Here is a 16,839-nt window from a genome sequence, read left to right on the forward strand (position 1 = left end):
CGTCCTCCCAACCTCTCTTCCCCCATTGGCCAGTTTTTTAGCAGGGTGTTGGAACCCCCTGGAGCCTGAGCTCAGTGCATCCTGCTGGCACTTCTGCACCTTCTGGATATGGCAAAGCACCCTAAAAATCAACAAATGAAATCCAAATGGTGCTCCATCTGTGAGACTGCCTTCCAAGGCTCAGCAGACAGTGACGTGTGCCCAGCCTGCACTCAGTCTTCTATCCCCAATTGTTAGGTCCCAGCGCTATGAGTCAGGCAGGCAATTCTCCCCACAGGCCCTCATTCCCCTACACTCCTCCTCTGAGAAAGTCATTAGGGATGAATTGGACAAGCCAGACAAAGGTAAGCACACTGACAGAACTGATGTTGGGTTCTACAGGATCCAGGAACCAAAAGTCCCAGTTACTGAGATATTGAAGGTTGATGCAGCTGTAGTATATCTAACTAAAGATATGGTTCAGAAGCAGAGTTCTAACCTAAGGTCTTCATGGATAGAAAAATAGAGGCCATTCTCAAAAAAGACTGTGAGGTCTCCTCAGCCTCCTTCAGGGTGTCCCTAGCAACTACATGATTTGCAGAGCATCTCTCTCCTGACTGGAAGATCAAGAGAGAGATGCCCTGCATCTCTCTGTGGAGAAATAAGTGGTTCAGCACTATTTAGAAAAGCTGGACAAGCACAAGTCCAGGGTGCCGGATGCACTGCATCTGAGAGTGCTAAAGGAATTGGTTGATGTGATTGCAGAGCTATTAGCCATTATCTTTGAAAACTCATGGTGATCAGGAGAGGTTCCGGATGACTTGAAAAAGGCTAATGTAGCGCACATCTTTAAAAAAGGGAAGGAGGAGGATCCGGGGAACTACAGGCCAGTCAGCCTAACCTCAGTCCCTAGAAAAATCATGGAGCAGGTCTTCAAGGAATCAATTCTGAAGCACTTAGAGGAGAGGAAAGTGATCAGGAACAGTTAGCATGTATTCACCAAGGGCAAGTCATGCCTGACTAACCTAATTGCCTTCTATGATGAGATAACTGGCTCTGTGGATGAGTGGAAAACAGTGGACATATTATTCCTCGATTTTAGCAAAGCTTTTGATACTGTCTCCCACAGTATTCTTGCCAGCAAGTTAAAAAAGTATGAGCTGGATGAATGGACTATAAGGTGGATAGAAAGCTGGCTAGACCATCAAGCTCAATGGGTAGCGATCAATGGCTCCATGTCTTGATGGCAACCAGTATCAAGCGGAATGCCCCAAGGGTCGGTCCTGGGGATGGTTTTGTTCAGTATCTTCATTAATTATCTGGAGGATGGCATGGACTGCACCCTCAGCAAGTTTGCAGATAACACTAAACTAGGAGGAGTGGTAGATATGCTGGAGGGTAGGGATAGGATACAGAGGGACCTAGACATATTAGAGGATTGGGCCAAAAGAAATCTAATGAGGTTCAGCAAGGACAAGTGTAGAGTCCTGCACTTAGGATGGAAGAATCCCATGCACTGCTACAGACTAGGGACTGAGTGGCTAGGCAGCAGAAAAGGACGTGGGGGTTACAGTGGACAAGAAGCTGGATGTGAGTTAACAATGTGCCCTTGTTGCCAAGAAGGCTAATGGCATTTTGGGCTGTATAAGTAGGGGCATTGCCAGCAGATCGAGGGACGTAATCATTCCCCTCTATTCGGCATTGGTGAGGCCTCATCTGGAGTACTGTATCCAGTTTTGGGCCCCACACTACAAGAAGGATGTGGAAAATTGGAAAGAGTCCAGCGAAGGGCAACAAAAATGATTAGGGGGCTTGAGCACATGATTTATGAGGAGAGGCTGAAGGAACTAGGATTATTTAATCTGCAGAAGAGAAGAATGAGAGGGGATTTGGCAGCTGCTTTCAACTACCTGAAAGAGGGTTCCAAAGAGGATGGATCTAGATTGTTCTCAGTGGTAGCAGATGACAGAACAAGGAGTAATGGTCTCAAGTTGCAGTGGGGGTGGTCTAGGTTAGATATTAGGAAAATCTTTTTCACTAGGAGGGTGGTGAAGTACTGGAATGGGTTACCTAGGGAGGTTGTGGAATCTCCTTCCTTAGAGGTTTTTAAGGTCTGGTTTGACAAAGCCCTGGCTGGAATGATTTAGTTGGGGATTGATCCTGCTTTGAGCAGGGGGTTGGACTAGATAACCTCTTGAGGTCCCTTCCAACCCTGATATTCTATGATTCTATGATCTCAGAGCCCTCAAGGATAGAGATCACTCTGATACTGATTCTATTTTAAAGAAAGTTGCCCTGGCAACAGCATTTGCTGCTGACGCCTCAATGGACACTATGAGATTATGGTTGTGACGTTATTGATATAAACTGAGACCATATAAAACATGGTTTGCAACCAAGGTCCTGTAGTAGCACCAAATCCTATGTAAAGGGGGTCATATAAGGTGTCTAAGACCAGGTTATGGGTTACTGGTTATGATTATGCTGTCTGTATCATTATGTAGTTGAAGTTATAAGTATTGGCTGTATACTGTCTGTATTTCAAATTGGTGCTGCAGTTCTGGGAAACACCCCAGACAAGTTGGTGTTAGCTCTGCTTAGCCTGCTTGATGGCCCATTAAGGACCATCAGCTACACAACTTACCCATTGAGAGGGGGCAGATACGCCTTGTAACTCAGCAAAGTATGCAGGGACTTGCCCATGTGACTCCAAACTCCATTTTGCTGTAATTTTCCACAGTAAGAACAAAAAAGTGTTCTTACACCTGGAAGAGCCTATATAAGGCTGATGCCTCATCTCCATCTTGTCTTCAATCCTGCTTCCTACCTCTGGAGGGACTTTGCTACAAACTGAGGCTCTACACAAAGGACTGATGACCATCCCAGTGGGGGATGTACTCCAGAGACTTGATTTGAACTTGCAGTTTACTCCATCACTGTTACAAGACTGAACTAAGAACTTTGCCATTACTGTATGTAGTTGATTCCATTTAACCAATTCTAGCTCTCATCTCTATCTTTTTCCTTTTATGAATAAACCTTTAGATTTTAGATTCTAAAGGATTGGCAACAGCGTGATTTGTGGGTGAGATCTGATGTGTATATTGACCTGGGTCTGGGGCTTGGTCCTTTGGGATCGAGAGAACCTTTTTCTTTTACTGGGGTGTTGGTTTTCATAACCATTCATCCCCAGGATGGGTGGCACTGGTGGTGATACTGGGAGACTGGAGTGTCTAAGGAAATTGCTTGTGTGACTTGTGGTTAGCCAGTGGGGAGAAACCGAAGTCATTTTTGTCTGGCTGGTTTGGTTTGCCTTAGAGGTGGAAAAACGCTAGCCTTGGGCTGTGACTGCCCTGTTTGAGCAACTGGTTCTGAATTGGCACTCTCAGTTGGGGCCCGCCGCCACTGTGACAATGCGGTTCTGGGCCATCAAGCAGGCTAAGCAGAGCTAACACCAACTTGTCTAGGGTGTTTCCCAGAACTGCAGCACCAATTTGAAATACAGACAGTATACAGCCAATACTTATAACTTCAACTACATAATGATACAGACATACAGACAGCATAATCATAACCAGTAACCCATAACCTGGTCTTAGACACCTTATATGACCCCCTTTACATAGGATTTGATGCCACTACAGGACCTTGGTTGCAAACCATGTTCTATATGGTCCCAGTTTATATCAATAACGTTACAATGGTATATCACATGAGAGAGCTAATTCCAGAGCCACAGCCCTCAGCTTATTTCACCTGCAGGATTTCATTTCTAGGGACAACAGGAAAAGTATTTCTTCTCCTTAGCTCTTCAGTCCTTCTTTCAGTTTTAGTTCCCGAATATATTGTATTTGTCCGTTTATTTTGCATCTCTTAACAGCATTGCAAATATTGTCACTTAATGTATATTTATACATTCCTCTTAGAAAAATATCAGAGCACTTCAAAACAGCATCTAGGAAATAATTACCAGTAATCCCCGACTTTGCTTGTATTCTTTGAGGACTTGCCCAATATTCTCCACTAGTCCTGTCTGAGCAACCCATTTAATGTTGAAGTTCTCCTTCAAGAATACAGCTTCCATCCGCAGGCTCACAAGTAACATATCCAAATGGGTTTGCTAAAGGAGCAAAAGTACATTTAATTGCACAGAGAGTTCCCTGTTTGATATTAAAGGGACACTGCCAAGTAGGCTAACCCCAAGATGTAGGTCTTATTTAAAAAAAAAAATGGAGGAGGCTGGGGGAGAGGGGGCTGCTTTATAAATTCAAAAATTCATATTTTCAAGATTAACAACTTAAATGAAAACAGGTTTTATTTTTCATTTAACTATTCCCATGAAGTATTGGAAATCGAGCCACTATACCACTGGCTTATGGTCGTGCATGAAAACCAGAAAGTGGAACTTTCATTTTCTAAACAGAGTGAAGGGCAAAAAGTAAACAAAGGCCCCTAATCTAAAGTCAATGGAATGACTCCCACTGACTTTAGTGGGCTATGATTCAGGCCTAAAGACAATAATTCAATTTTAAAATTTATTTTAGTTTTAATAATCTAGTTTGTTATTAATGACAAAGAGTTAAGGAAACAATTATGATTTTTATCTTGATAGTCTCTCTCCCAGACCTAACTCCATGCTGCGAAGACTACAATCTGTGGGCATTTTGTTACTGTAACCAGTGAAGCAGCAGTCATTAATTCCATCTCTCTTAACTCCTGAATCTATTCTTATTCACAGATTTTAAGGCTAGAAGGACCTGTATAGCACAGGCCATATTCACCCAATTATTCGTGCACGGAAATATTAAAGGGACACATTCTAAAGTGCCTTTGACAATTCATACCTTGTTTACTCCAAGCTGCTTGCAAGAATACAGAAACAATTCACATCTGCCACATCTTATTGACTAATCAGAATAAAAAAATTTGTAGCTCACTATTTACATCTTATTTCCTCTGTGCAGGCCTCCTGTGAGGTGCTCAGCATCAACTCACATCAACTCCAATACATCACTGGAGAGCCTCAGGATCAGGCTCTACATACTAGCAAAAACTCCTCATAATTCTCTGTAATGTGGTTTATAATCTGCTTCTTCATTTACTTTATTTATCTAAATATAGTTCATGCATTTTGTTGACATAATTTTTTGTGTCATATCTTTGTGCAGATGTAAACAATAAGAAAAGAGTACATTGCATAGTATTTATATTTTCATCTCACATCCCTTCCTTAAAGAATATATTCAAAAAAGGAAACAAAATACTAACCGTTAAGTCTTTGCTTAAGAAAGCGTCTTCTCTTGGAATCTTTTGGATTTTTCCTGGTCCAACATTTTTGCTAATGCACTGTCAGAAAACAATATTATACACATATTAAATTGGGTATTCATCTAATCCATACTTTTGACTTGCACAGCAATCTGAAGAACATGTGTGTACTAGTTCAAGTTTAGAGACATAGTAGAATACCTCTGCTGGGATGTATGCTAAAAAAGGAGTGTTGCAAGCTTTCTATTTTATGGACCACGTCGTAAAGCCAAGAGCCAATCATGGACCTGCTTTCTTTCCCAACACTCTCACTACATGATTCTCAAAATATTTCATTCTGCAGACTACCATCGAAGTCTCTGCAGTCCATGGATTACCATCGGAGAATCTCTGTTCCAGTATGTTCAATTTTCAATGTCAGTAGGCAAATACATTGCCAATTACTTCGAAAGCACTTTTAAATAATAGAGTTAAAATCACCAGATTGCAACTTCACAGCAGCTTCCAGGTTACTTTGCTGGATTTTGCTTCAAGGCATGTGATTAAACAAAGGAACAAACTATATTCCTACAATTCAATGGGAAAAAGAATTTCAAAAAAGACATTGACTGCCTAATTACAGTATATGAACTGGATGAAAACAAAGTCTAATCCATCAGCCCTTTATCATAGGCAAAACCCCTTTTGAAACTAATAATTTTGCCTGAATATGGACTGCAGGACTGGGCCCACTTTTGCATTTTGTTTAAAAGAAGTACACACTATAGGATTTCAAGACTAGTTTTTATAAAATTGTTGTACGGAAGATTCAGGGACTTTTAACAGAGCGAAGACTAAGGATTTACAGGACTAAAAAGATAACTAGACAAAGAAACAAAATCTTAAGCTGTTTTACCTTAACTATGGCCTGAAGAGTATGTATAGATTCATCCACTGCCACAATGTAGTGAGTCCTTGGCCTATGGTCAGCTATGTTTTGTAACACCCTGCAATATAGCAAATGCAATCAATGTCCATTACTGGAAGGAAAAATATTATGTCTTTAACATGAAATATAATATAGAAGCAACGCCAAGGCAAAGGGTATGAGGAGACCCTGAATATTCCAAACCATGCTATTTTTGTGTTGATTTTTATTCACAAAATAATATAATTAGATATCTGAGTTTGGCCAAGACAGTTCAGGAATATGGAGCAATGTCTCTAAAAAAGATACACCAAGTTGCTACTTGTCCTTTCTATTCTGGTTTCAAAAACTGTGTTGCGGTTCCATTTGGTTTACTGATACTATGTTTTGGACATGGCACTTCTAGGAATTTCTTGAAAGCATGTCCTCAATCTGACTGTAAGTTATTACTTCCAGAAGGCCTATTTCATGTTGGAAATATTTAAATCTTCATGTGCCTGAAAATGATGTGTCAAAGTCAACTGCAGTCCATTTAATTTTTTTTTTTTTTTAATATGGTAGCAGCTGTCTGAAATCTCCACTGGTAGGTATGGTTTTGGTACATACATGGATCCTAAGCATTTCCAGGGATGGCCATCCCTAAAAAGCATACTTACGCTGCTAAATCAACAACATGAATGGTTGGAAGAAAATTGTTTCCATCACCAAAAACTGGTATTGCAGGAGTCTCACCGAGCCAAGCTGTCTGAAAATAAATACAAATGAAGCAGGAGAGTTATATTTAATTAGAGTTGCAAAAAGAAACATATGTACGATTGGTGAAACTAGATACATCCTGGATTTTAATGTTCAGTTTCTTGGATGTGAGTATGAGCCACAGCTGAGTAATCAATTCTGCGAGCTGTTGACTGTCAGCCTACAAAGAGCCTACAAAGTTAGTGGCATTTTTGACAAAACTGCTCAGTTTGGGAAAAGCTTTATTATTATTATTTTATATCCCAAAGGAACAAACTATGAAAACAGAAATAAAGAAAGCTTTTGGGGAAAAAAATCACACTATACTGAAAAAAACATTGTTGACCTAATCCCCAACAGGCAGGCTGCATACTCCATTGAGGCTCCATAATAGGTATGCCCTTACCAACATAGAATATACTGTGATATAGTTAAAAAACTGTGTAATGACTGAATATGTTTTAAACTAAAAATCTGCTAAATGACTCAATGTGGCCATGTCCACACTACAGAGCCTATGCTGGCATAGCTGTTTTTATTGGCTGGGAAGAATTTGATTTTTTAAAATATATAATTTCAAGGAATAATATCAATGTTTATTTTAAGCATTTTTTCTTTCACTACTGATTGAAATAGTCACAGTTGTGGGAAATTAGAGGGCGGGGTCAGACAATTACTTAATGGCAGTCTCTAATAGGTTCTCAAGCAGCAACCTAATTTCCTTTTTTACAGGGTTACTGGCCTACTGGATGGGAGGAAGCTGTAGAACTGATATATCTTGATTTTAGTAAGGCTTTTGACACAGCCCCACATGACAATCTCATAAACAAACAACGGAGTTGTGGTCCAGATGGAATTACAATAAGGTGGGAGGGTGTATCTAGTGGGGTCCTACGGGGGGGTCTATCCTGCATCTGATACTATTCAATGTTAATTAATGACTTTGATAATGAAGTGTAGAGTATGCATATAAAAGTTGAAGGTGACACCAAGCTGGGAGGGGTTGCTGACCCTTTTTAGGACATGATTAGAATTCAGAAAGACCTTAAACTAGAGAACTGGTCTGAAATCAAGTTGAAGTTCAATAAAGACAAGTGCAAAGTACTCCACTTAGGAAGGAAAAATCAGCTGTACAAATACAAAATTGGGAATAACTGGCTAGACCAGGGGTAGGCAACCTATGGCACGAGTGCTGAAGTCGGCACACGAGCTGATTTTCAGTGCATGCACACTGCCCGGGTCCTGGCCACTGGTCCAGGGGGCTCTGCATTTTAATTTAATTTTAAATGAAGCTTCTTACACATTGTAAAAGCCTTATTTACTTTACATACAACAATAGTTTAGTTATATATTATAGACTTATAGAAAGAGACCTTCTAAAAATGCTAAAATGCATTACTAGCATGTGAAACCTTAAATTAGAGTGAATAAATGAAGATTCAGCACATCACTTCTGAAAGGCTGCCGACCCCTGGGCTAGACAGTAGTACTGCTCAAAAGGATCACAAATTGAATATGAGCCAACAATGTGATTCAGTTGCAAAAGAAGCTAATATTCTGAGATAACAGGAACATTGTATGTAAGATACTAGAAGAAATTGACCTGATGTATTTGGCATCGATGAGGCCTCAGCTGGGTCTGGTTTTAGGCACCACACTTTCAGAAAGATGTGGACAAATTAGAGAGAGTTCAGAGGAGGGCGACAAAAATGAAAAAAGGTATAGAAAAACTGACGTGTGGAAAGGCTAAAAAAACTGGGTATATTAGTTTTGAGAAAAGAAGACTGAGGCTGGACCTGATAAGAGTCTTCAAATATGTTAAGGAGTTTTATAAAGAGGATGCTAGTCAGATGTTCTTCATGTCCATTGAAGATCAGACAACAAGTAAAGGGCTTAATCTGCAGCAGGTGAGATTTGAGTCAGTTATTAAGAAAAACTTTCTAACTATAAGGATAGTTAAATACTAGAATAAGTTTCAAGGGAGGCTGTGCAATCCTAGTCCATGGAGATTTTTAAGAACAGTTTAAACACACACCTGTCAAGGATGGTCTAGATTTACTTGGTCCTGCTTCAGCACAGGGGGCTGGACTAGATAACCTCTCAAGGTCCCTTCTAGTCTTGAATTTCTATGATTCCATATTGGCATAGCTATGCCAGTATAGACCCCAGTGTAGACACAGCATGTGCTGTCAGAATGAAGAGTTATTCCAGCATAGTAATACCATCTTCACAAACAACATTAGTTATGTCAACAAAAGTATTTTGCTATCGGTATAGTTGTCTCTCTAATGGGGGTTTTGCCAAAATAACTATGTTAGCTAGTGTGTGTATTTTTTTCACATTCCTAGTCGAAATAGTTATGCTGATATAACTTTTAGGTGCAGGCCATGGGAATGGACTTAAAGAGGCATTGGAACAGGTCCTCTGCCCTGTTAGTAGAGATATTCAGCATACAGTAATACTGCTGTTGTTAAATTCCTTTTTAATTTACCTTTAAGAACTGTGCAATATTAAACTAAAACTTCACCAGAATTGAAAATGTCTACCTTAAAAAAGCAGTGAAATATTCCTTCTTCCGCTCCATACTGAAGTCCTGAAGCAACAACATAGGTTGAAAATTTGTTTTTGTTCTGTGGAATAAAACAGGAAAGTTTTAGAAAACACTATGAACAATGTTATAAATTAAATTTTGTTGACTTACCCTGAAATTGCACTTTAATTCTATATATGGAATAGTTCACTTACATCACTTCAACATGGAAGTGAGATGAATTCCTATATAACTACTAATGGGGAAATAGGCCTTTTGCTAATACTGCCAGCAGAAACCAATAATGAAACTAACAAGCAGGGCTAGGAACTACCATTCCCCAAAGTATCCTGAATCCAAGTGAGATTCATCAAGAACAGACCGGCCACTCCTAATTAAATCTGCATGAAAATGATCTAAATGCAGCTCTTCTTTTGAATACAGAGGATGAGGAGAGAGGGGAATTAAGTATTTTATCAACATATTATATCCACTTTTTTGAGAGAAATTCTTTCAAGAGACTAAATTATTACATTCCCATCCAGCATATTTTATGACCTGAAAAATCAAAAGCAATTCTACTAAAAGTGGTAACATGGACAAATTGCTAAGGATGAATACAAAAGAATAGTGCAAAGTTTGCAGGGACAAAATCAGAAGGGCTAAAGTACAAAATAAGTTACACATCACAAGGAACATTAAAGGAAAAAAGTTCTATAAATACATTAGGAGCAAGAGAAAGATGAAGGTTCTCTTAATAGTGAGGACTTTCAAGTGTTTCCTTTAAACTAAGATAAGTTTTAAAAATTTCCAGGAGAAATAAAATCATTCTTAGTCATCTTCATGCTGTGAATATCCTAGACATCCTATCTATGGGTATGTCTACACTACACGCTGAATCGGTGGGTAGTGATCAATCTATTGGGGATCGATTTATCGTGTCTAGTGTAGACGCAATAAAATCGATCCCTGATTGCTCTGCTGTCGACTCTGGAACTCAACCGCAGCAAGAAGCAGAGTCGAAGGGGGAGCGGCAGCGGTCGATTTGCCGCCATCCTCATGGCCAGGTAAATTGACGATAGCTGAAGTTGCATATCTTAGGTCAACTCCCCCCCTAGTGTAGACGTAGTCTATGTGACTATAAAATAGCCTGCAATCATTACTAATGGAATAGAAGCAGAAGTGACAGTCTATTTTTTTCACTATGAGGATAATGTATTTCTTGAAAATACTTTTACAGCATTTCAGAAACATATAACTAAGACCATTGTCAGTCAATCTTTAACTTTATAGACAAAATATTACATAAAGGGAACCTGGTTTACATATTTAAATAATTAAAAGTTTACAGTAACAAACAGGAAATATTTCTCAGATCAGTTGACTCTAATAGCTTTTTAATAACACTGCTCTACAGCCAAAATGCTTCTGAAATAAATGTAGTCCAACTTTACTAATACTGGGTCACTGAGAACGAAAATGATGCTTAAAATTGTTGATTGGCTCTAGTTTTCAAGATATGCTATTGGGTCAGTATATACGACCCTTGACTTGGGAATGGCGGAGGATAAGTGAGTTATAAAGGGAAAGGATCTCAATTTAAACCAGAAATGACTAAAATACATCTTTGACTGGATCTATGAATAAATCTATGACTGGGTTTGGACAGTACTTGCTTTTTAGGCAAAACAATGAATGATGCAATCTGAAGCTGGTATTGCGTCATACATGATATGAATTGCATCGTGTTATTCCTAGAAGTCATGGATGATGCAATCAGAAAGAAGCTTACATCACTCTGCTGAACAAATTGCCCTATATCAGCTCTAGAAATCATACAGTATCCTGCTCTCTTATTTGTCAGTGTTTGATTTTGCAAAGGGACACATTTCTGTTTATCCAAAGTGAGCAGAGATGCCTCGTACTTGTGTGAACAGTGCAGATAACTTCTGCTATGTTTGTGGTGAAGTGACTTTTGCATCACAAAAGCACAGTATAACCACTATGGTTAAGAAAGCCTATCATCTTTCTTTTGGCTGCAAAATTGGAAATCAGGACAAGAGGTGGGCCCCACACATCTGCTGCAACACTTGTGCAACAAATCTTGGCCAGTGGTTGAACAGGAAAAGGAAATCTATGCCTTTTGCGGTGCCAATGATTTGAAGAGAGCCAACAGATCATACCAGCAATTGTTACTTCTGCATGGTGCCTCCAGTTGGGAAAAGTGTGTCAAAGAAGAAAAAGTGGACTGTGCATTATCCAAACATTCCATCAGCTATACGCCCAGTACCCCACGGAGAAGGACTGGCGGTTCCTGATGCACCAGAATCATTCTCACTTGAGTCAGACGAGGAAGAGGAAGAGGATGAAACTTCTGGTCCTGAACCACCAATGTCACAGGACCCACATTTTCTCCCATCCTCCTCCTCTGAACCATACCTCATAACACAAGGTGAACTGAATGACCTTGTCAGGGATTTGGAACTACCCAAGAGTAAGGCAGAGCTGTTGGGCTCCAGACTACAGCAGTGGAATCTCCTGGAGCCCATCAATGCTTGCAGACTATTGCTGGACAGTGACAAGAAATTCTCCATTTAATGAATACAAGAGACAAGCCAAGAAGCGCCGAGTAGACACTGAATAGGATTAAACTATGTACATAATAATTTTTTGCCTTTTGTTTCATAATACATTTTATTTATATAACCCTTTTGCTGATTTTTAAAGTGTTACATAAACAGGACAGGTGAAATATTATCATGTAAAGCAATCATAAACACATGAAAAGACCTAGGTTTACAATTTATGATTAAAACTCTACTATCTACACAATATACATAGACATAAAATGTAAAAACTTAAATATCTTAGAACAGTAGCCAGTTGTTTTAATTGTCATATTTGAATTCAGCACATCAAAATACATAATAAATAGCACATTTTATCTCTGAAGCAGACGACTTCTCAAAAATTGTAGACCAGTGTAATCACTGGAATAAAAAGATTAGAAGCAGGGGAGATTAAAGATGGAGTATTTACCGTAGACTATTGAAATATGAGCTAATGGGCCTTTGAAAGGATTCAGGACTCCTAAAAGTATCTTTTTAGTGCCATAAGTCATGTGCACGAGAATGTTTTACCCACGATTGCGACTATAAAATTTGTATTAACATTCTACATCAAGCTGTAATCTTGCAATGTAGGTCTGTTGGGATATATATATGTAGTGACGGACTCAAACCAGAAGGAGATAAGAGAGTGGGGGAAGGCAGGTGTATGAGCCTCAGGATGAGCAGGTTCCTGTTCCCTGGATAGTCAAAAGGGGCTGCTCCAGGCCAGTTGGGACACCTGGTGCCAATTAAACTGTTAAGGCCATTAGACAACTGGAACCAATCAAGATCCCATTCATATTGCTTAAAAGCTCTCCTTCCAGTTCCCACGGGGAGCTCTGGTGAAAGAAGCTAGAGGAGAGGAAGCATTGCTGAAGCCTGAGGTAAGGCTGAAGTGGCCCAAGGAATTGAAGCAGCTCCAGTGGTGATGGGGAATCTGCCAACAGCTGCTACCATTAGGGTTCCTGGGCTGGAACCTGAAGTGGGGGGGGGGGCTGGATCCCCCCATGCTCTACAGAGACCCCCATGAGAGGGGAAGCAGGCCTCTGTCCAGGCAGGAGGCCATACTGCACCTACTAGCTCAAAGGAGCAACAGAGACTGTGGGGTATCCCTCCTTCCCATCTTCCATACTGCCCTGTGATGAAAGTAGTTCGGTAGGCTGTGACCCTTGTCACTATACTCAGAAAACGAGGCCACACTGAGGGCCTTAGCAAGCTTCTGAGGCTACTGAATCTGCCTGAAAGCATGGGACCCACCAATACAGGCTCAGAGCTTTGTATACATTGTGATTCATATATTATGTAATATGTTCTAGGTCACTGAGGCTGATATGAATAACACATTCTTGACATGAATGTGTGTGTTGCAGTTGGCAACCGAAGCAAGAACTTAAGGTCAAAAACTATTAGAACTATTTGTGCAAAAACAATCTTGTTATGTTCTGAGAAAAAGATGGAGAATCAGCATAAAAGGAAACAACACCAGCTGGACTGATATAAAATTGTATAAAATATACAAATTGGAGGAAATGGCGTTCCTTGGATCATGGCAGCCCACCCAGGATTGTCTCTTTGGAATTGTGTGGGTAGAACGCCTACTAAACACAGGCAAAGAACCAATGACGTGATGAAATGGACTATAAATGGTTGCCTATGATTTCTGCAAATCAGAGTTGTTTATTGATCCAGAGCCTCGTGTGGATATAGATGTGGTTTTTGCTGGCTCCTCGCATCTTATGATCGGAAGAAATCTCAACTGATCATCGTGATCATTCTGACCTTTAGACTCTGGTATAGTATGTTTGGGGGGTGAATGTGGAGTGAGTAAGGTTTGTTTTGTAATAAATAAAAAGCATTTAAAATATTATATACCAACACTGTGTCCAGTATTTGCCTGCTCCCCATCCCATAGGGAGACCTCTATTGCAGATCTAACGTGGTGCAGAATGGGGAGGGGGAGGAGATATTAAGGAGTGCCGAATTTTGAGACAGGTTGTTGGCGGGGTCCTTATTTAAGACTAATAAGAGTGACTCCTTTTTTGTGAAATTTGTAAGGGGGAAAAATACCTGTGGGAAGATAGTGTGTGATGTTATTGTAATAATGTTTAAAACACTCTTTTGGAAGAGAAGTAAAGGGACAGAAGAGGCATTGCTGTGGACTAAAGTTAAAGCCCCTTCTCTGTTAGAGAAGGAGATTATTGCATTTGGGAGTGCCCTTGGATGGAAGGTGCAATGGAACCGGATGTAATATTTGATACCATAGAAAACATGTTTGAGAAATATGTACAGCTGTGTCATAAACAGATAGCTAAGGGTTAATGTCTCTTTCACCTGGAGCACCTGACCAGAGGACCAATCAGGAAACCGGATTTTTTCAACTTTGGGTGGAGGGAATTGTGTGTCTGAGGTCTTTGTTTTCTGGCTGCCTGCTTTCTCTGAGCTTTGGAGAAGTAGTTCTGTTTTCTAATCTTTTGTTTCTAAGTGTAAGGACAAAGAGATCAGATAGTAAGTTATATGGTTTCTTTTCTTTGGTATTTGCATGAATATAAGTGCTGGAGTGCTTTGATTTGTATTCTTTTTGAATAAGGCTGTTTATTCATATTTCTTTTAAGCAATTGACCCTGTATTGTATCATCTTAATACAGAGAGACCATTTGTATTTTTTCTTTCTTTTAAGATCTGTTGGAGTTTTTCTTTACTTCAGGGCAATTGAGTCTGTACTCACCAGGGAATTGGTGGGAGGAAGAAATCAGGGGAGATCTGTGTGTGTTGAAGTGGCTAGCCTGATTTTGCATTCCCTCTGGGTGAAGAGGAAAGTACTTTTTGTTCCAGGACTGGGAACAGAGAGGGGGAGTCACTCTGTTTGGATTCACAGAGCTTGTGTCTGTGTATCTCTCCAGGAGCACCTGGAGGGGGGAAGGGAAAAAGGATTATTTCCCTTTGTTGTGAGACTCAAGGGATTTGGGTCTTGGGGTCCCCAGGGAAGGTTTTTCAGGGGGACCAGAGTGCCCCAAAACACTCTAATTTTTTGGGTGGTGGTAGCAAGTACCAGGTCCAAGCTGGTAGCTAAGCTTGGAGGTTTTCATGCTAACCCCCATATTTTGGACGCTAAGGTCCAGATCTGGGAATAAGGTTATGATAAGCTGTACAAGCCTAATGCCAGAAAAAGCAAATAGCCATAGTATGGCTGTTGTGGCAAGCTGTAAAAAAGGCAATTGCATGTAAGGTGGAAGTCCGTGCAGAGTTACAAACATTACAAGAGAATTTTAAAACTTGCCAGGAACATTTGAAGCGGGAAGTAAGGCGGGCACAGATAATGCAAACTCAGTTAGAACAAATGGAGAAACAAAATAGGAAATTGGAGAAAAGAATGATGGATTGGGAAAAGATTAAAGGAGACAAAAATAAATTAGAGCATCAAGTAATAGAAATGAAACAGCTAATTCAAAATTCGACTAAGGAGAAAAGAGGAGATTGCAAGCGTTTCTCACAGCTTGTGCAAGAAAACTATAGAGCAGCATTGAAAAAGCATGTGAAAATACAGGAGCGGCAAGTCACAGCTGTGTGTCAAAAAGTGAGATTTGGATTCCAATGATATTTGGTATGGAGAGGACGTGCGAGGGGGTCAAGAGAGAAGGGAATTTGACCAACCTCGAGAGGGGCCTTATACTAAGTTGAGGAAAGAAATAAGAAACTGGCTGGGAGAGCCTAAACCAGAAAAGTCTATAGCAGTGATAAAATGGAGATCAACCGTTAAGAATGCAGCGGGGGAGATTAGTCAGAGCAGATGCAAATAATTCCTGCAAGTTCGTCAGATTTACAGTTGATGGTAAGGGTCATTAGGCCCAGTAAATATAAAAAAATTGGCTACTACAGTGGGCAGAGTTAGGAGGAACAGAATTGAAAAATGATTAAATCTTATAGGTTAATCAGGGCAGCTACCACTGGAGAGATTAGACAGGCAGTAGATTGAGTGAGTGAAAAATGCTCTGGACAGGCAGCCAGAAGCACACCAATTGATACCACGATTTATTATGTTGTTAGGGAAACAGATAGGTCAAAGACCCATCAAGGTGTTATCCAATGCAGATTACATGAAGCCTGGAAATTCACCCAGGGATTACCTGTTAAGGAGAATAACGTTGGGATTACTGGTTGAAGAAATACAACCGGTGACTAATCCCAGAGCGAAGGTTGCCAGACATGTCACAGCTGATTCTGTGATAGAAGTTGATTTGAATCAGAGGGAATTTTGAAATGATGTGTTTAAAGGATTTTTAAAGCAGCCCAGGATGAGAGGTTAACTGTTATGGATGCACTGGAGCACTGAATAGTATGCCAATGGATGATGAAAGGGTGAAGCCAGGTAAAAGGATTGAAACTCAGCATACCTTTTGTTGAAGCAAGAACATATTCAGATGAAAGTGCTTATAAATCAGGATACCGTAAAAAAAAGGAAGAAGTGGCTGTGGTAGAACACAAAACACCCCACTCCAAGAAGGTAGAGGGTGGAATAATCAAAATAAACCCTAAAAGAAAGTAGATGTAATTCGGAATATCACTTGAAGGTATTTAAAATTGAAGGGATATGAATATTTGGAATGGGAAACATACTAATAAATTGATCAAAGAAATGCAAAGGATGAAAGAAGAAATGTTTAAGGAGCAGAAAAAGGTTGCAGGCATGCAAGCTGAAGGTTCAGAGAAACTTGCTCTATAGGAAAGCCCCGATGACAAGTTGTTCTCACTGAAAATGAGCCTTCAGGAGTGAGAGATAATAATTAGATTAAAATGGAATTCAGATGGGATGC

General features: G+C 40.0%; 1 protein-coding gene across 1 annotated transcript in view; it reads right to left on the reverse strand.

Moving 5' to 3' along the window:
- AK7 (adenylate kinase 7) overlaps window positions 1–16,839 on the reverse strand; it is a 57,956-nt gene that overhangs the window by 30,303 nt on the left and 10,814 nt on the right. Inside the window, exons 6-10 of the mRNA XM_030558800.1 lie at window positions 9,436–9,519; window positions 6,811–6,899; window positions 6,143–6,233; window positions 5,248–5,325; window positions 3,950–4,099 (exon numbers count right to left, since the gene is read on the reverse strand). Of these exons, the coding sequence (XP_030414660.1) occupies window positions 3,950–4,099; window positions 5,248–5,325; window positions 6,143–6,233; window positions 6,811–6,899; window positions 9,436–9,519 (492 nt within the window). The remainder of the gene's footprint in view (window positions 1–3,949; window positions 4,100–5,247; window positions 5,326–6,142; window positions 6,234–6,810; window positions 6,900–9,435; window positions 9,520–16,839) is intronic.

The sequence above is a fragment of the Gopherus evgoodei genome, chromosome 4 (genome assembly GCF_007399415.2).
Source record: "Gopherus evgoodei ecotype Sinaloan lineage chromosome 4, rGopEvg1_v1.p, whole genome shotgun sequence".
In the NCBI taxonomy this organism is placed as follows: Eukaryota; Metazoa; Chordata; order Testudines; family Testudinidae; genus Gopherus; species Gopherus evgoodei.